The sequence below is a fragment of the Nomascus leucogenys genome, unplaced genomic scaffold, assembly GCF_006542625.1.
Source record: "Nomascus leucogenys isolate Asia unplaced genomic scaffold, Asia_NLE_v1 000989F_62824_qpd_obj, whole genome shotgun sequence".
Lineage (NCBI taxonomy): Eukaryota > Metazoa > Chordata > Mammalia > Primates > Hylobatidae > Nomascus > Nomascus leucogenys.
Window position 1 is genome coordinate 38,665 of NW_022095934.1, and position 21,566 is coordinate 60,230.

The window sequence follows — 21,566 nt, forward strand, 5'->3', positions numbered from 1 at the left end:
AATATAGGCTGTCTTTAAGCTGGTGTCCTGAGAATACCGGTATCCTGGCTAAGCTCAAGTCTGAAAGCCTCAGAACCAGTTTCAGGAGAGAGACGGAGGAAGTTGCCTTTTCTCTGCCTTTTTCTTTATATCTGAGGTATCAGCTGATTAAATGGTGCCCACACACATTGAGAGATGAGGCTCCCACTCAACTCATCAACTCACATGTCTCTCTCCTCTAGAAACACCTTCACAGACTCACCCACAAACAATGCTTCACCAGTTCCCTAGGTATTGGTTAATCTAGTCAGACCGATACTTAAAATTCACCATCACACCATGGAAATATAATTACACCTCTTTGAGTTTAACAAAAACCTCCTATATGTTATTCAGAGTTTGCACAGCCCTAGGGGAAGTTAATTTAATCCACGAGAAAATAAAAAGACCCAATATCTTTAATAATTTTTCTTTTCTCTACTAGTAAACCTTGATTGGTTTAATTGCAGTCTTTTTCTTTGTTTATTTGGTTGGTTGGTTGTTTTTTTTTTAATTTTGTTTTGATTTGGGTCTTTGTTTTTAATTTAATTTAATTTAATTTAATTTAATTTAATTTAATTTTAAGTCCTGGGACAACTGTGCAGGACGTGCAGGCTTGTTATGTAGGTAAACTTGTGCCATGGTGGTTTGCTGCCCGGCTTTTGTGTCCTTTATAAAAATATGTCATAGAACCCTCTGGCCATCTTCTCATATTTCTTCGGCCCAGGTATTTTTTTCCCACTCTCTCATAGTCATTCATCAGTTATTGAAAGAAGAATAGGGACAACGATGATTTATTCTGACCACTTAGAATCCAAACCCAATTTCCAGATCCACATTCAGAAAATGGGTAATCGAATAGATTCATATTATGCTACAGACAGGATCTAGGAGTAGAAGGGACTGTGAGTCCTCTAGTTAGTAGTATCTGGTATGAAGCCAGGAGACTCCTTCCATGTGTGAATTTTTAAGTTTGTAACAGAAGAAATAGTTTGTTGTACTTTAATGAACATTGTCAAGAGAAGAAAATATAACTCACATATCTCCACTTGTTTAGAAGCTTTTCATCAACCCAGACCCCAAAATGACATGTTTCTCTTTGTTCCTCAGAAACATGAATTCTGGAATCTTACAGGTCTTTCAGAGGGAACTCACCTGCCCCATCTGCATGAACTACTTCATAGACCCGGTCACCATAGACTGTGGGCACAGCTTTTGCCGGCCCTGTTTCTACCTCCACTGGCAAGACATCCCAATTCTTACTCAGTGCTTTGAATGCACAAAGTCAACACAGCAGAGAAACCTCAAAACCAACATTGATTTGAAGAAGATGGCTTCTCTTGCCAGAAAAGTCAGTCTCTGGCTATTCCTGAGCTCTGAGGAGCAAATATGTGGCACTCACAGGGAGACAAAGAAGATGTTCTGTGAAGTGGACAGGAGCCTGCTCTGTTTGCTGTGCTCCAGCTCTCAGGAGCACCGGGATCACAGACACTGTCCCATTGAGTCGGCTGCTGAGGAACACCGGGTAAGTGATGCCTCTGAAGATTGATTTCTGTAAAGGATGCATAAAATTCCTGTGGGTCTATTTTCTTGGAGATTGGATAAAGCCAACTCTGAGTCCCTTTAAGCAGCTCTGTTTGGGCTTTCTTAGCTTCCATCCTCTGGGCTTTGACAAACATGAAGGGAAACAAAGGAAATGCCATTTACTAGGGGCTTATCTGTCTCTCATTCTGGGCCCCCTCCCTATGTCATGGTCTGCACTGGTGCTTCAATTTATGGCTCTTTTGCAGGAGAAGCTTTTACAGAAAATGCAGTCTTTATGGGAAAAAGCTTGTGAAAATCACAGTAACCTGAATGTGGAAAACACTAGAACCAGACACTGGAAGGTTAGTCCTGTACTACTCTACCTTCTGCAGGAACTTATAATGGGCAAATGGGTGACTCTTAAATTACTAACTTGATATCAAACTGTAATGTTTCTGGGATTCAGTAAAAAAAAAAAAAAAAAAAAAAAAGCGAGAGAAAACATTGAGAAAAAGTGGCCTCATTTTTATATAGAATAGTATGCCTGTTAGGTAAGATTTCTAAGAAAACCACTGATGTCACCCAAAGCATGCTGGTTTGTTTCATACAAACCTATAGTTATACACCAATAGATCCAAGAAACTGGGCCATCTCACAGCATTCTATATGGCTGGTTGGATAAATGCTGGGCATAAGAGTTATTTGGCGGTCATGGAATGCTCAACTGAAGCTTCTGAGTGTCGGTCAGCATTAATCTGAATGCTGGTGTGCAAGTAGTATTTGGAATTGTATGGAAAATTTGAGGCAGAAAAATTGACAGGACAAATCTAGGGCAACCATGAAATTAAGAATCTCAACTAATTAATGTTGAATAATACATAACAGATGATGAGAAAAGTGGTGAGAAATACGGATTTGTGTATTGAGGGAGACATGTAAACATGCCAGAAATATGGGAACTAGTATCTAAATATAAGGAGAACTCCGAGGACTTCAGAAAAATATTAAAATTAATTTTCTGTTTGTGGATGTATACTTTGAGTGTATGATAGCTAATATTAGTTTGTTGAAAAGTATTTCATGAGAACCTAGTCTATGTTGAATATTAAATAAGAAAATATACTAGTAAAGAAGAAAGGAAGCACCTTTGTCCTCACAAATCATACAATCCAAATGAGAGAGTCAAGTGGTCAATATGCAAATATATGCAATACATGATGTATTTGAGTGTGGTAGGTTTTTTGTTGGAGAATAATCAAGCAGGGAAGTAGAAAAGGACAATAGAGGCCAGAAACTGGAGATTAGTGTCTGAGTTTTAAATAGGGTGGTCAGAAAAAAGACTCACTGAAAAATTCAAATTGAAACAAAGTTTTGAAGAGGAAGGGGAACACAAATGTGTGTGTGGATATATATGTGGACCATGAGTGTGTATATATATGTATATGTATGTATGTGTGTGTGGTTGTGTGTATATATATGTATGTGTGTGTGTTTGTATACATATATATTTTATTTATTTATTTATAAATACATATATATATATGTAATTCTAGTTGGAGAGAAAAGCATATGCAGTAATTTTGAGTTTGTTTATATTTGGAGGCCTGAGGAACCACAAAGAAGTCTGTGTTTCAGATTGGGATGACTTCGAAAAAGAATGGAAGGAAATGAATTCAGAGAGACAAAGATGGCCAAATCATAAATGCAGCCTTATTAGGATACGTTTTGCTGGGTGAAACGCATTTAGCTGGACATGTTAGTCTAAGGTCATTTTATATATAATGAGTTTAAGCAACGTGTTGCATATCTCAGAAATAGAAATAATTGTTTCCTTTCTAGTAACTATAGCTCTATACTCCAACTCTTAAGCATGAACTGTTCTTACTTTTCCATAAACATGGGCTGGAATAGAGAAATTCTAATTGTGTTTTTTTATTTCCAACTATCTTAGAACACACATTATCTTGAATAAATTTCATGTAATTGGTCAGATACAGCCATGTTGACCTTTATGCAGAAAGAAAGGAAAGGAACAAAATTTGTAGATTCTAAGAACTGGCAAGACTGAGGTTTAAACTATTGGATGTTTGAGAGACAAAAAGAATCAGTGAGATTTAATAGGAGTTGAATAAATACATTTCTCTTTTGACTAACCCATTATCATTGCAGGATTATGTGAATTTAAGGCTAGAAGCAATTAGAGCCGAGTATCAGAAGATGCCTGCATTTCACCATGAAGAAGAAAAACATAATTTGGAGATGCTGAAAAAGAAGGGGAAAGATATTTTTCATCAACTTCATTTAAGTAAATCCAAAATGGCTCATAGGAGGGAGATTTTAAGAGGAATGTACGAGGAGCTGAAGGAAATGTGCCATAAGCCAGATGTGGAGCTACTTCAGGTACAAACTCACAATGTGGTTTCAGGTTTTTGAATATTCACATGTATAAGTATTTTCCTCATAGCTGAAATCCATCTCCCTATTTTTATTTCCATGATGTGTTTCCAAAAACACATTCACATAACTAATGCTACATTTTTGGGAGGGTATAGCCTGACCAAGGGATTCTACCAGGCCAAAGGTCCCTCCTACTTTATCCACCAGCCACAAAACTTTGTGGAATGGTCAAGGTAACAGCCCCAAGAAATATTCCCCATCTAATTCAATAATATACTTTGGGTTGTTAAACATGTATAAAATAGTGATTCATTTACATTTAGGTTAATTTGGAAACATGGCAAAATCAGAAGTTTTAGGAATCTAGGTTCGCGTTAACATTATTTTGGGGTCCACTCATTTGGGTAACAGGTTCAGCTAAAGATGACTGAGTAGGTTTTTCGTGGTTGACATAGAGCATAGACCCTCTGGGCCTCTTCTCCCTTCACTTGTTTAGAGAATGCCTTGAAGACTCAGACTTTCCCAGGACGTTAATTAATGACAATACAACTGACTGGGTTTTTCATTACAGAAGAAATAGAAAATGCTTTCCAGAAGAGAAGATGGTAGGGGAATAATATCTTCAGAAATTGAGTACAAATCTCACACTGAACTTAGTGAAAGATGCATCTTGGGAAATGCACTAAATCTTTCTTCTTTTTTTTTTTCAGGCTTTTGGAGACATATTACACAGGTGAGTGTGTACCTAGATTTTAGCATATGTTATTTAAGATGCCACGAATATCAGAGCAAGCTCTATTAAAGTCATGGCATAAATAATTAAGATATTGATACCACTTTTTTTTGCATCTACTTTCATTCCCACACCTTAAAAGACAAGGCCACAAAGTAAATAAATGAATAAAAGAAGAGTGAACTAAAACAAACAATTTTATTCCTGATTTTTTTTTTTTGAGACGGTGTCTTGCTCTGTTGCCCAGGCTGGAGTGCAGTGGCGCGATCTCAGCTCACTGCAAGCTCCGCCTCCCGGGTTCACACCATTTCCCTGCCTCAGCCTCCCGAGTACCCGGGACTACAGGCGCCTGCCACCACACCCAGCTAAGTTTTTGTATTTTTAGTAGAGACGGGGTTTCACCGTGTTAGCCAGGATGGTCTCTATCTCCTGACCCCATGATCCGCCCGCCTCGGCCTCCCAAAGTGCTGGGATTACAGGCGTGAACCACCGCGCCCAGCTCCGATTTTGTTTTATTGCTTAAAAGCCTGCACAGGAGAAGGATAAGAGTTTTGTTTTGTGGATGGTGAGAAAGTCACCAGAGGAAGCAGGAAAGAAGAGGAGGAAGTACTTTAGCAGTGAAAAAGTGTTGATGTTTTGTTTTTTATACATATATACATATCGGTTAACAGTTCTGAAAAATAGATTGAAAAAAACTGTGGAGTGTTAGAACTGTAAGTGTCTAGGGAAGTTCTTTGCTAAAAGGCAGATTTCCCTGCCTAGAACAAGTTTCCAGTCTTTATCTTGAGAAGGAAGCAGTGGATGCAGCAGTCTCCACAGAACCGGGCTATTTCAGAAAAAGATGTCAGGGGAGTCTGCCAAGAAGTGGAACTCAGAATTTCATATCTAAGTATTCTCAAGGCCGTAAGGCTAAGGAACATTACACATTTGGGGCAAAAAAAAAAAAAAAGAAGGATCACACTGAATTCTGACTTATACTTTTCCATCATGCTTTAAAATTTAGAAACTGTAAAGAATTAATTTGCAAAAGGAAGTAATTTTTGAATTATCAAATATGTAGATTCAAAGGATTCTCATGAAATGTCTTTTACATACAAATAGTGACTTTTATTTATTTTATGGCTGTAGATGTTGTAACTGCAGGTTTTTCCTTGCAGGAGTGAGTCTGTGCTGCTGCACATGCCCCAGCCTCTGAATCCAGAGCTCAGTGCAGGGCCCATCACTGGACTGATGGACAGGCTCAACCAATTCCGAGGTAAGTCTCCACCCATGGGCAGCACTCCCACTTTATCTAAATATTATTATTGTTAAGATCATATAGGTAATATTTCATATTTTATCAAATATTTTACTTCTTTTAAGACATAAGTGAACAACATAACCATGCAACCCTTTGGTATCTGTGTCTGTATTTATAGTCAGATTTATAGCATTAAGTTTGAAAGATAGTGAAAAAGAAATACATTCTGGCATAATATGTACTCAGTTATATAACGGGAAAAAGGAGTAGGTAGAAAATTTAAAAAAGGAGCAAAGGAAATAATGCTCAGAATGGTGAATTATTTAATGTTAAATACAAAATTGTACATTTCTTTAGTATATTCATTTGAACTGCTAAGAACTGTTCTTTGCGGGAATATAGTTTTCTGGAGATTCTTGGGGGTTTTGTATTTTTTAATGTGTATATATTATTCATATATTGCAAACATTTGAATTAATGGGTAAAGCTAAAAGGAAGAAATCATTTTGTGAATACAAGTAAAATTACAAATGAAATTAAGTTCAGTTTAATTGCAATATGAAGAGATACATGTTAAGTCTAAAATCCAGCTTCAGCCCAGAGCTAGCATGGAGGACCACAGAGAGACTGGTCAAAGATTTTGCAGAGATCTGCTTTAAATTATCACTTATAACATGTACATATGGATTTTTATCCAGATAGCTAGAGCAGTTCTTGAGTAAGTGAAAATCTTCACATTCTTTCCAAAATGATAGCACTAGTTTTTAAGAATAAGAAACATTTCTAAATAATGATCTTGATAACAGCATAGCATTTAGGGCATAAAATGTGTAAATTTTACTTTGAAAATTGGATTGCAAGAAGTTGGTCTCACATTTGGCTCTCAATATGTAAGTTTTCAAAAAAATATAATATCTGTGGTTTGAGTTTTGTTTGTCTTGTATACAATATTAATCATCTCTATACTTTACTAGAAGTTACAAGCAAAATTGTCTTTATGACTTTACATTTCCTGGTAAAGTAACTTCTTGATAGAACAATTATTTTTTTTATTTACACATGTCTATGCATGTTTTCTTTTTCTTTCTTTTTTTTTTGCAGTGCATATTACTCTGCATCATGAAGAGGCCAATGGTCATATCTTTCTATATGAAATTTTGAGAAGCATGTGTATTGGATGTGACCATCAAGATGTACCCTATGTCACTGCAACACCTAGAAGTTTTCTTGCATGGGGTGCTCAGACTTTCACCTCCGGCAAATATTACTGGGAGGTCCATGTGGGGGACTCCTGGAATTGGGCTTTTGGTGTCTGTAACATGTATTGGAAAGAGAAGCATCAGAATGAGAAGACAGAAGGAGAGGAGGGACTCTTCCTTTTTGGATGTGTTAAGAATGAAATTCAATGCAGTCTATTTACCACCTCCCCACTTATGCTGCAATATATCCCAAGACCTACCAGCCGAGTAGGATTATTCCTGGATTGTGAGGCTAAGACTGTGAGCTTTGTTGATGTTAATCAAAGCTCCCTAATATACACCATCCCTAATTGCTTTTTCTCACCTCCTCTCAAGCCTATCTTTTGCTGTATTCACTTCTGACCAGAGACAAATCAGAAATGTGTTCACATGCTGTGGGAACCCCCTTATCCCAGGAAGTCCTCTTCCTTGTGCCTTAACATACAGGACAAATAGCTCTCTTTCATGTCTTGAATTGCCTTCTAATGTTATCAAAACTCATTTATGTGTTACAATTAAATATGCTGAAAACGCTAAAAGTATATGTATTGGTCCTTTATTAAATAATTTTTGAAAAATCATTATTCATGATCATGGCATACAGTATATTCTCTTTTTTTTCTTTATTTCTGACTGTCACTGAGTGAAATAATAGATGACAGACATGTCTGAATGAAGTTAAAATCAATTGAAGACAGTCCAGACTTTGCTTCATGCAAAAAACATGGAGTGAAGATCAATGATAACTGGGAAAATGCTTTTCTTCCTCTTTATCTAACTATATCACACTTATCCATCATGTTTCATTGTATTAATCTGTCCTTTGAGTTAATATTATTTGACCTTCTATGCTGGGCTTTATTTTGCAATTCTCACCACAGATATGAATAATCCTTCATTATTAGTGTGCTCGTCTACATTGAAATACACGAGGTGAGCAGACCAATGCTGGATTAATTAAATATTGCAAAAAAGTTAACTAAATATTGACTCCTACCTCAAACCATACACAGTCATTTCCAGATAGATTCAAATCCTGAACGGAAGGGGAACCTTATACAATATTCTCATAAGGATATCTTAAGCAGGGAACAAATTAATAATTAAAAAATTAGTTCATTTATATTGATAATGATGACTTCTGTGTTTCAAAAAAAATTATGCAAACTAGTAATGGAGAAAGATATTTACCCCAACATACATAAAGTAAAATGTAATGCATGTATATGATGAATACTTACATTGTAATAAATAAAAGACAGTGAACTCAATAGAAGATTGGCTAAAATATCTGAACAGACACTTTACAGAATTGGATACATAAATAACTAGCCAAATATAAAAAAGTGTTCACTCTCTTAGTCTTACAAAAGTAAGAATTAATCCACCAGTTGTACCACAGACCCCCATACAAAAATACCAAAATTTAAAGACACACAATAGTGTGTGTTGTCAAAGATACAGAATAAATGAAATTTATTCATGGCTGGAGAGATGTAAATGGAAATCCTTTTTGGGAAACTGACTATTAGCATTTATTATGAGCTAGATATTCTAATTCTAAAATATAGTCAACTGATCGCCTACATGTACTTCAACATACACAATATTGTTCACTGCATCAACTTTTATAGTAGCTCCAAATCAGACCCAAAATATTCTTCAACTGTAGAATAGCTAAATAAATTTGGTGTATTTATGCAAAATAATCCTATAAAACAGAGAATAAATAACTCACTGAATGCAACAAAGTTGATGAATCTCAGAAACAAGTTAATAAACATACGCCAATTTAAACAATAAAATTGAAGTTAAGAAAAGACTCTTCCATGTATATAATATATTGGTAATTGTATGCTCTTTATGGGTTCCATAATTACATGAACACTGTGGAATTATAACTTTTAAGACCCAAAATGTCAAATAATGCATAAGGTAGTAGAATAAAAAAGGAGCCCAGGCATGGTGGCACTCCCAGCACTTGGGGAGACCAAGGTGTGAGAATGGCTTGTGGCCAGGAGTTCCAGACCAGTGAAGGCAACATAGTGAGACCTCATGTCTACCAAACATTCCTTTAGAAATCAGCCTGGCATGATGGCACATGCTTATAGTCCCAGCTACTCAGGGGGCTGGTGCAGCAGGATGGCTCATGCCCAGAAGATCCAGGCTTCAGTGAGCCATGGTGGTGCCTTGCAGTCCAGCCTGTGACAGAATTACAGTCTGTCTCAATAGTAAAACAAACTATCATTACTTGACATAACACAAACCAATATATTATAAATGCTCTAATTATAGGTATTTTAAATATTGATGTTATTTAAAATAACTGAGAAAGCTGAGATAGCTACATGTTTGCTTAGACCAGACAAAAGTGCCCTGGGAAGTAAGTTTAAAGTATTTTTATTAGAGTAAGTGAGGATGAAGTGCTTCATTACAAATCTGATACACACCAGAATCTGCTATGAATAGTCACATGTCTAGAGGATTTGTGGATATCTAGATAAGCAGTAATTCTTGGGTGCCTGAAGCATAGCAGGTGCATATTCAGTGTATCTTCTCTGGAGATGTCTTTGGAAAGTTTGATTTTTTTTATTATATTTGAAGTTCTAGGGTACATGTGCACAACGTGCAGGTTTGTTACATATGTATACATGTGCCATGTTGGTGTGCTGCACCCATTAACTCGTCATTTACATTAGGTATATCTCCTAATGCTATCTCTCCCCCTCCCCCCACCCCACAACAGGCCCCGATGTGTGATGTTCCCCTTCCTGTGTCCAAATGATCTTGTTGTTCAATTCTCACCTATAAGTGAGAACATGCAGTGTTCATTTTTTTGTCCTTGTGATAGTTTGCTGAGAATGATGGTTTCCAGCTTCATCCATGTCCCTACAAAGGACATGAACTCATCATTTTTTATGGCTGCATAGTATTTCATGTTGTACATGTGCCACATTTTCTAAATCCTGTCTGTCACTGTTGGACATTTTGGTTGGTTCCAAGTCTTTGCTATTGTGAATAGTGCCACAATAAACATACGTGTGCATGTGTCTTTATAACAGCATGATTTACAATCCTTCGGGTATATACCCAGTAATGGGATGGCTGGGTCAAATGGTATTTCTAGTTCTAGATCCTGGAGGAATTGCCACACTGTCTTCCACAATGGTTGAACTAGTTTACAGTCCCAACAACAGGGTAAAATTGTTCCTATTTCTCCACATCCTCTTCAGCACATGTTGTTTCCTGACTTTTTAATGATGGCCATTCTAACTGGTGTGAGATGGTATCTCATTGTGGTTTTGATTTGCATTTCTCTGATGGCCAGTGATGATGAGCATTTTTTCATGTGTCTGTAGGATGCATAAATGTCATCTTTTGAGAAGTGACTGCTCATCTCCTTTGCCCACTTTTTGATGGGGTAGTTTTTTTCTTGTAAATTTGTTTGAGTTCTTTGTAGATTCTGGATATTAGCCCTTTGTCAGATGAGCAGATTGCAAAAATTTTCTCCCATTCTGTAGGTTGCCTGTTCACTCTGATGATAGTTTCTTTTGCTGCGCAGGAGCTCTTTAGTTTAATTAGATCCCATTGGTCAATTTTGGCTTTTATTGCCACTGCTTTTGCTGTTTTAGACATGAAGTCCTTTTCCATGCCTATGTCCTGAATGGTATTGCCGAGGTTTTCTTCTCGGGTTTTTACGGTTTTAGGTATAACATTTAAGTCTTTGATCCAATACAGGGGGTGGAGCCAAGATGGCCAAATAAGAACAGCTCCGGTCTACAGCTCCCAGCGTGAGTGACACAGAAGATGGGTGATTTCTGCATTTCTGTTTGAGGTACCGAGTTCATCTCACTAGGGAGTGCCAAACAGTGGCTGCAGGACAGTCGGTGCAGTGCACTGTGCACGAGCCGAAGCAGGGCGAGGCATTGCCTCACTTGGGAAGTGCAAGGGGTCAGGGAGTTCCCTTTCCTAGTCAAAGAAAGGGGTGACAGACGGCACCTGGAAAATCGGGTCAGTCCCACCCTAATACTGCGCTTTTCCAACGGGCTTGGAAAATGGCACACCAGGAGATTTTGTCCAGCACCTGGCTTGGAGGGTCCTATGCCCATGGAGTCTCTCTGATTGCTAGCACAGCAGTCTGAGATCAAACTGCAAGGTGGCAGCTAGGCTGGGGGAGGGGCGCCCGCCATTGCCCAGGCTTGCTTAGGTAAACAAAGCAGCCAGGAAGCTCGAACTGGGTGGAGCCCACCCCAGCTCAAGGAGGCCTGCCTGCCTTTGTAGGCTCCACCTCTGGGGGCAGGGCACAGACAAACAAAAAGTCAGCAGGAACCTCTGCAGACATAAATGTCCCTGCCCAACAGCTTTGAAGAGAGTAGTGGTTCTCCCAGCACGCAGCTGGAGATCTGAGAACAGACAGACTGCCTCCTAAAGTGGGTCCCTGACCCCTGAGCAGCCTAACTGGGAGGCAACCCCCAGTAGGGACAGACTGACACCTCACTCAGGCAGGTACGCCTCTGAGACAAAACTTCCAGAGGAACTATCAGACAGCTGAATTCACGGTCTCATGAAAATCCACTGTTCTGCAACCACCACTGCTGACACCTAGCCAAACAGGGTCTGGAGTGGACCTCTAGCAAACTCCAACAGACCTGCAGCTGAAGGTCCTGTCTGGTAGAAGGAAAACTAACAAACAGAAAGGACATCCACACCAAAAACCCATCTCTACATCACCATCATCAAAGACCAAAAGTAGATAAAACCACAAAGATGGGGAAAAAACAGAGCAGAAATACTGGAAACTCTAAAAAGCAGAGCAACTCTCCTCCTCCAAAGGAATGCAGTTCCTCACCAGCAACGGAACAAAGCTGGATGGAGAATGACTTTGACGAGTTGAGAGAAGAAGGCTTCAGACGATCAAACTACTTCTAGCTACGGGAGGAAATTCAAAACAATGGCAAAGAAGTTTAAAACTTTGAAAAAAAAATAGATGAATGGATAACTAGAATAACCAATGCAGAGAAGGGCTTAAAGGAGCTGATGGAGCTGAAAGCCAAGTTTTGAGAATTAAGCAAAATTTGCAGTAGCCTCGGTAGCCGATGTGATCAACTGGAAGAAAGGGTATCAGGGATGGAAGATGAAATGAATGAAATGAAGCGAGAAGGAAAGTTTAGAGAAAAAAGAATAAAAAGAAATGAACAAAGCCTCCAAGAAATATGGGACTATGTGAAAAGACCAAACCTACATCTCATTGGTGTACCTGAAAGTGACAGGGAGATTGGAACCAAGTTGGAAAACACTCTGCAAGATATTGTCCAGGAGAACTTCCCAAATCTAGCAAGGCAGGCCAACATTCAGATTCAGGAAATACAGAGAGCGCCACAAAGATACTCCTCGAGAAGAGCAACTCCAAGACACATAATTGTCAGATTCACCAAAGTTAAAATGAAGGAAAAAATGTTAAGGGCGGCCAGAGAGAAAGGTCAGGTTACCCACAAAGGGAAGCCCATCAGACTAACAGCTGATCTCTCAGCAGAAACTCTACAAGCCAGAAGAGAGTGGGGGCCGATATTCAACATTCTTAAAGAAAAGAATTTTCAACCCGGAATTTCATATCCAGCCAAACTAAGCTTCATAAGTGAAGGAGAAATAAAATACTTTACAGACGAGCAAATGCTGAGTGATTTTGTCACCACCAGGCCTGCCCTAAAAGAGCTCCTGAAGGAAGCAATAAACATGGAAAAGGAAAACCGGTACCAGCCACTGCAAAAAGATGCCAAATTGTAAAGATCATCATGGCTAGGAAGAAACTGCATAAACTAACGAGCAAAATAACCAACTAACATCATAAGGACAGGATCAAATTCACACATAACAATATTAACTTTAAATGTAAATGGGCTAAATTCTCTAATTAAAAGACACAGACTGGCAAATTGGATAAGGAGTCAAGACCCTGTATTCAGGAAACCCATCTCACATGCAGAGACACACATAGACTCAAAATAAAGGGATGGAGGAAGATCTATCAAGCAAATGAAAAACAAAAATAAGGCAGGGTTTGCAATACTAGTCTCCGATAAAATAGACTTTAAACCAACAAAGATCAAAAGAGACAAAGAAGGCCATTACATAATGGTAAAGGCATCAATTCAACAAGAAGAGCTAACTATCCTAAATATATATGCACCCAACACAGGAGCACCCAGATTCATAAAGCAATTCCTGAGTGACCTACAAAGGGACTTAAACTCCCACTCAATAATAATGGGAGATTTTAACACCCCACTGCCAACATTAGATAGATCAATGAGCAGAAAGTTAACAAGGACACCCAGGAATTGAACTCAGCTCTGCACAAAGTTGACCTAATAGACATCTACAGAACTCTCCACCCCAAATCAACAGAATATACATTTTTTTCAGCACCACACCACACCTATTCCAAAATTGACCACATAGTTGGAAGTAAAGCTCTCCTCAGCAAATGTAAAAGAACAGAAATTATGACAAGCTGTCTCCCAGACCACAGTGCAATCAAACTAGAACTCAGGATTAAGAAACCAACTCAAAACCGCTCAACTACCTGGAAACTGAACAACCTGCTCCTGAATGACTACTGGGTACATAATGAAATGAAGGCAGAAATAAAGATGTTCTTTGAAACCAACGAGAACAAAGACACAACATACCAGAATCTCTGGGACACATTCAAAGCAGTGTGTAGAGGGAAATTTACAGCACTAAATGCCCACAAGAGAAAGCAGGAAAGATCCAAAATTGACACCCTAACATCACAATTAAAAGAACTAGTAAAGCAAGAGCAAACACATTCAAAAGCTAGCAGAAGGCTAGAAATAACTAAAATCAGAGCAGAACTGAAGGAAATAGAGACACAAAAAAACCCTTCAAAAAATTAATGAATCCAGGAGCTGGTTTTTTGAAAATATCAACAAAATTGATAGACCGCTAGCAAGACTAATAAAGAAGAAAAGAGAGAAGAATCAAATAGATGCAATAAAAAATGAAAAAGTAGATATCACCACCGATCCCACGGAAATACAATCTACCATCAGAGAATACTACAAACACCTCTATGCAAATAAACTAGAAAATCTAGAAGAAATGGATAAATTCCTCGACAAATACACCCTCCCAAGACTAAACCAGGAAGAAGCTGAATCTCTGAATAGACCAATAACAGGCTCTGAAATTGTGGCAAGAATCAATAGCTTACCAACTAAAAAGAGTCCAGGACCTGATGGATTCACAGCCAAATTCTACCAGAGGTACAAGGAGGAACTGGTACCATTCCTTCTGAAACTATTCCAAGCGCACATTTATTTATTTATGCCAAAGAAAGTTTCACCCTCTGGAGTGCAGTGGCACAATTTTAGCTCACCGCAGCCTTGAATTCCAGGGCTCAAGTAATCCTCCCACTTCAGCTTTCAAAGTAAAAAAGACTAGAGGTTTATGCCATTGCACCTAGCTAATTTTTCACTTATTTTTTTCTTAAAGACAGGATATGGCTATGTTTCCAGGTCTAGTCTCTAATTCCTGGCTTGAAGTTATCCTCTGACTTCAGCCTCCCAAAACAATGGGAATACAGGGTGAGCCACATCACCCAGTCATAAATGCTCCTTTATCTATGTGGCATTCTCAGAGTAGGCCCACAGGAACTAAAATTTTCTTTTTTTCTTTTTTAGCACTCTAGGAGAATTCACTAATTAATCAAATAATCCAAATGATAATTTAGCATCTTATCAAATTTTCAAAGGCTTTTCCATTCTCATGGGTAAAACATGAGTTACTCTTTTAAATGCTTTCCTCCATAGTGCACAATATCCTAGAATGGCTACAAAAGTACGATGAGTATTGATTTTGGGATTATAAATATCTATTAGGATGTAGGCAAATTCACGAACACAGAATCCAAATGATGGGGAGAGACCATGCATGTTTTTTTTCTATTCCAAAGTTTGTTTTGTGATATGAAACTCCAAAAGAAGGAAAAGATTTCAGAAGGGGATACCTAAATATCTTCTGACAGAGGAATTATTTGCCAATGGCTCACAAGATTTATGGTCAAGACTGTCAGAACAGTGAAAACATATCTATCAGCCTTATATCAGTCAAGGTTCAAAGACAAAAGCAGAACTCATAAGATATATGTACACTTAGGAAGATTCATATATGGATTTAGTACATGGAATTAGCTTACTCAATTGTGGTGGCTGATGAAGGAAGTATAAGATCTCTGGTATGGTCCATCAGGAAAAAAAACAAATTCTGCTGGTTGGATCCCAATGGTCATGGAATAAAGCTTTAGTTCACAGTCAGTACGGATCAACTGGAACAATAGAGATCCCCTGACAGTTTAGCCTTGTCCAAGGAAAGTCTAAGTCTTCCTTCAGAGAACTTTCACTGTTAAAGTCAGACTTACTTGGGCAAACTTCCAAGTCCCAGAATTAGAACCTTTACTTACATCTGAAAACTGCCTTCCCAGCAAGGACTACGTTAGCATTTCATTGACTAAGAAGGAGGTGTGTGTATGCTACAAATTGATGCTGTTTTCATTTCCCTCCTTGTAGTTAAACCTAGCCAATTTGCCACACTGAAAAATCATTAAGAGGTTATATGTCATAAATTTAAGAAAGAGAAAAATAGGATTCCTTGCTCCTTTCTAAGTTTACTGTGCAAGACCACCAACAGACTGAAGCCCTTGGATATACATTCTGGAAATCAATAAATTGAGGTAATCCAAGTGTCCACACAGAGGTGAGATCTGCCCTGGGTGCATGGGGTTACTGGGGGCTCAGCCCTGCATTCAAGAGTGGGAAGCCTTTGAGACCTTAGTTCATGGACTGGACCCTGCAGGCATCCTCTGCTGAGATTCAGGGGCTCCCCAGTGGGGCTCTGGTATTCCATCACAAGGTCAGATGACTATGTGTATCAGGAAAGAATTGGGGCAAGGAGAGAAAGGAAAAAGGGTAGCTTCTAATTTAATTTCAACTTTTTTGCACCACATAATTGACTCATCCCAACTGTCAACTTTAGGCAGATGAAGTCTAGAGCCCTGGAAATTAGGAGCTCTCAATTCTAGATCTACTTCTTTCTACCGTGGCATTACTAATGAAACAACTTATTTTCCTACATGAATCTCAAACCATGAAACAAATATAAGAATGTAAGTCCCTTTAGAGTTGGCATTTTGTAGGTTCTAAAAGTCCTAACCAAGCCAGAAGCAGGATTAGAGATGGGTATGGGCATTAGAGATGTGTGTATGGGCAAGAACAATACATGATGTGGACAAAGAGCACTCTAAACAATCTTGTTCATTTCCTCATTTCCAACTGAATCCCCTTTCAATACAAAAGGTTCTGTTTTGGATCTGAGAGTCTGTTTCCACTCTAGCATCTGAAACCTTACTCTACAACAAAGATTTCTATTGAATTACAATTCTGTTTTTGAGAACCGTTAAGAGACTCTCTCCCTCATGTGGGTTTCATAACTCATTATGAAATTTTCATACAGGAGTTGGGGATCTATTTCTGCTTTCTTAATATGCATAGAAAACTAAATTTATTTTATTTTAGAAATTTTTTTAATGAAAATTCAATTATAGCATATTATTTAAAATTCAACAGTTACAATTCCATTGAAATTGTAATTGCTACTTTGTTTTATTTGTTCAGATGGAGAGATGTGCACAATTCTATCCATGCTAATAAAAATTCATTAATTTTCCAACAACGATGGACTGGATTAAGAATATGTGGCACATATACACCATGGAATACTATGCAGCCATAAAAAATGATGAGTTCGTGTCCTTTGTAGGGACATGGATGAAACTGGAAAACATTATTCTCAGTAAACTATCGCAAGGACAAAAAACCAAACACCGCATGTTCTCACTCATAGGTGGGAATTGAACAATGAGAACTCATGGACACAGGAAGGGGAACATCAAACTCCGGGGACTGTTGTGGGATGGGTGGAGGGGGGAGGGACAGCATTAGGAGATATATCTAATGCTAAATGACAAGTTAATGGGTACAGGAAATCAACATGGCACATGGATACATATGTAACAAACCTGCACATTGTGCACATGTACCCTAAAAACTAAATTATAATAAAAAAATCATTAATTTAATAATAAATTATATTTTGCTTTGTGGCCTCTGGATGTCCAAGACTATTTTTAAATCTTTTAAATTTCCTTTCTTTGAAAATCCCATTTATTAGATATTCTTCTGGAAACCCCAGTCATTTTCTCTTCAAACCCCTTATTTATTTCTGTTAAGATAAATATGTTAGAAAAAGGAAGGGAACAATGTACTACATGGGCTATGATGTACCACATACTTTGCTATCTCCCTACCCACACCTTCCATAATCACAACAGAAAACATAGAATGTGTCCCATTGTCCCAACTTCATATATGAGCACATAAAGAGTAAGCAATCTCTTCCATCCTATTTCCTGTATGGGAGGGGGTCAGGAATCAGTCCCATGTCACCAACTCCATAAATCCTCAAATATTTCAATGTATTGCCTTATCTAGAACCACAGAAACAGGTAGGATTCCTTTTGTGTTTGTCCAGCTGATTTTCAGCCTACATTTTCAGGTTTATTTATCTCACAAATAAAGCATTCAGTTGTTGAACACTATAACATGATGGAAGCCTGTAAAAAATCAGAATCAAATAATACAACAATTCAGAATGTCTTCCTTTATGCTACCGTAGCTTTTATGTTACAAGTGTTATGCCTTTAAATGTAAGAATGTACTAAATTTATTATTATAAAAAATCAGAATCAAATAGATTACATTCCTTAAGAAAATAATGAAGGCAGCAATTGCAAACAGTACCATAGATGCTAGATTTTAAACTTTTTTTTCTCTTCTTATTTATTTTCTTAGAGGCAGGGTCTGGCTGTGTCACCCAGGCTGTAGAGCAGTGGGTGGTTCCTAGCTCACAACAGCCTCAACCTCCTGGGGTCAAGCCATCCTCCATCTCTGCCTCCTGAGTAGAAAGAACTACTGTCAGGCACTACCATTCTGGGTTATTTTTTAAAAATTTTTTGTAGAGACATGGCCTTCCTATGCCACCCAGGCTGGTCTCCCACTCCTAGACTCAAAATATCTTCCTGCCTATATCTCCCAAGGCAATGGGATTACAGCTGTAAGCCACCATTTCCAGTCTCAAAACATTTTCATAGCAGAGTTAACAGAACGTTTTCTTCTATGTTAATCTCTAAATTCGGTAGGTAGAAGATTAATGTCCTTTACTCTTCCCATATCTGGCTTAGTATCCCTTTCTTACACAACCTATTGCCAAATGTTTGTTTTCAATTTAATATTTATGTTTCATAGCACAGAATAGTGAAATGAGTAATGCAAAGTAGAGTTCCCATCTTATTTCCTAGCCCCTGCCAATCCAACCACAGATATTCTAAAGGGGCTCATGATCTTAGCCTTTTCCCTCTGTTGGATTCCAGGTTATGAACTAATGAGTGTTGGGTGTAAAAACTTTAAGGAATAGAGCAGAAAGTAGGACTACAACCTCTTGTGGTTCTACCTACCCTAGAACCACTATTTTCACAGGAACTCTTATCACAATGCTAGGCTCACTGATTTCTCATCTGAACATGCTTAGAAATAAATATGTTAGCTCTTACCCTGATTTTAATTTTAAAAAAATAAATCCTAGCTCTACAGAAGCAGCCACCAAGTATTTCCTTACACAAGCAATCGCATCTACAGTTCTCATAATAGGTATTCTCTTCAATAACCTGTTCTCTGGGCAATGAACAATATTAAACACTATTAATCAATTTTCAACCTTAATAATGGTAATGGCCCTAGTAATAAAACTAGGAACGGCTCCTTTCACCTTTGAGTCCCAGAGGTAACTCAAGGAACCTCCCTAATGTCTGGTATACTTCTCACGTAAAAAAACTAGACCCTATCTCAATTATGTTTCAAATTTCTCCATCAATAAACATGAACATCCACCTATCTATCACAATCCTATACATTATCATGGGCAGTTGTGGAGGAATTAAACACAACTACGAGAAATTCTAGCCTACTCCTCAATTACTCACATAGCTTGAATAATAGCAGTGTTAATTTATAATCCAAACATTAGTATTCTAATCCTGATTATTTACTTTAACAGTTAACACATTTCTAGCACTCCACCTGAATATCAGCACCACGACCCTGTCACTATCTCATGCCTGAAAGAAATTAACATGATTAACACCAAAATCCCACAATTCTACTATCCCTAGTAGGTTTACCTCCATTAATAGGTTTTCGGCCTAAATGACTAATTATTCAAGAATTTACAAAAAAACAATAGTCATACTGCCCCAACAATTATTGCTATTATAAGTCTACTGAACCTATGCTTTTATATATGCCTAATTTATTCCATCTCAGCGGCAATATTCCCCACATTGAATAACATGAAAATGACAGTTCAAAAAAACAAAACCCATACTACTCCTCCCCCCACTTACCATTTTTTCATCCTCCTCTTACCCATCTCTCCATTAATACTAAATATGATTTAGAAATTTACGTTAAATAAGACCAAGAGCCTTCAAAGCCCTTAGTAAGTAAATTACGCTTAATTTCTGTAACAAACCTAAGGACTGCAAGACTCTATTCTGCGTCAATTGAACGCAAAGCTAAGACCTTACTAGACTGGTAGAATTCAAACCCACCAAAATTTATTTAACAGCCAAACACCTTAATCAACTGGCTTCAATCTACTTCTCCCATTGGGGGAAAAAAGGCGGGAGAAGCCCAGACAGGATTGAAGCTGCTCCTTTGATTTTGCAATTCAACATGAGAAATCACCTCAGGGCTGGTAAAACCTGTGTCTTTAGATTTACAGTCTAATACTTATTCAGCCATTTTACAACCGCCACCCCCGCCCCCCCCACCTCCCCGCCTGGCCCAACTTATGTTAATCAATCGTTGATTGTTTCCAACTAACCGCAAAGATACCGGAACATGGTATCTACTATTTGGTGCATGAGTAGCGACAGTGGGCACTGCCTTAAGCCTTCTAATTCGAGCAGAATTAGGCCAACCAGGAACTCTGCTAGGAGACGATCAGATCCATAATGTTATTGCTACTGCCCAAGCATTCATTATAATCTTCTTTATAGCTATACCAATTATAATTGGAGGCTTCGGCAACTGACTAGTCCCTCTGATAGTTAGTGCACCCGATATGGCATTTCCCGGATAAGTAATATAAGCTTCCAACTTCTCCCACCCTCCTTCCTACTCCTACTTGCATCTGCAACAGCAGATGCCGGCGCTGGAACCGGCTGAACAGTTTATCTCCCTTTAGCAGGAAGCCTGACACGTGCAGGGGCCTCTGTGGATCTTACTGTCTTTTCTCTCCACTTGGCAGGTAGGTGTTTCTTCTACTCGAGGGGCCATTCACTTTATTACCACAATTATTAACATAAAACCCCCAGCCATATCCGAGTATCAAACACCCCTCTTCATCTAATGAGTTCTCATTACGGCAGTCCTTCCCCTCCTTTCTCTCCCAGTCCTAGCCACCAGCATTACCATACTATTAACTGACCGTAACCTTAACACTACTTTTTTTGACCCCGCTGGCAGGGGTGGCCCTCTCTTATATCAACATTTATTCTGATTCTTTGGTCACCCTGAAGTCTATATCCTTATCCTACCAGGCTTCAGGATAATCTCCCATATCATAACTTATTACTCTGGACAAAAAAGGAGCCCTTTGGGTATATGGGCATAGTATGAGCCATAATATCAATTAGCTTCTTAGAGTTTATTGTATGGGCCCATCACATATTTACAGTAGGAATAGACATAAACACACGAGCATGTTTCACCTCTGCCACTGTAATTATTGCTATCTGTACTGGCATTAAAGTGTTTAGCTGATTAGCTACACTGCACGGCGGTAACATCATATGATCACCCACAATACTCTGAGCCCTAGGATTCATTTTCTTTTTCACAGTAGGAGGTCTAACCAGCATTGTGCTAGCTAATTCATCACTAGATATTATCTTACATGATACATATTACTTTGTAGCCCATTTCCACTAGGTCCTATTAAGAGGAGCAATATTCGGCATCATAGGAGCCTTTGTCCACTGATTCTCCTTGTTTTCAGGTTACAGACTTAATCAAGCCTATGCTAAAATCCACTTCACCATTGTATTTATAGGTACAAATCTAACCTTTTCCCACAGCACTTCCTTGGCCTATCTGGTATACCTCGACATTACTCCGATTATCCTGATGCGTACACCACGTGAAATATTCTCTCATCTGTAGGCTCATTTATTTCAATAACAGCAGTTATATTAACAATCTTTATAATCCGAGAAATCTTT

General features: G+C 38.3%; 1 protein-coding gene across 1 annotated transcript; it reads left to right on the forward strand.

Annotated features, from left to right (window-relative positions):
• Nucleotides 1-1,132: 1,132 nt before the first annotated feature.
• Nucleotides 1,133-7,513, forward strand: LOC115833766 (putative tripartite motif-containing protein 49B). Its single transcript, XM_030808590.1, has 6 exons — nucleotides 1,133-1,543; nucleotides 1,809-1,904; nucleotides 3,712-3,942; nucleotides 4,650-4,672; nucleotides 5,830-5,927; nucleotides 7,014-7,513. The coding sequence occupies exons 1-6, from the start codon at nucleotides 1,133-1,135 to the stop codon at nucleotides 7,511-7,513; spliced, it is 1,359 nt and encodes a 452-aa protein (XP_030664450.1).
• Nucleotides 7,514-21,566: the final 14,053 nt, after the last annotated feature.

Bases quoted from the DNA above. Each gene is read 5' to 3' on its own strand.
- LOC115833766 (XM_030808590.1), top strand. From the start codon at position 1,133: ATGAATTCTGGAATCTTACAGGTCTTTCAGAGGGAACTCACCTGCCCC. The intron at 1,544-1,808 runs GTAAGTGATGCC...GCTCTTTTGCAG, and splicing joins CGGCTGCTGAGGAACACCGG to GAGAAGCTTTTACAGAAAAT. The intron at 1,905-3,711 runs GTTAGTCCTGTA...TTATCATTGCAG, and splicing joins CTAGAACCAGACACTGGAAG to GATTATGTGAATTTAAGGCT.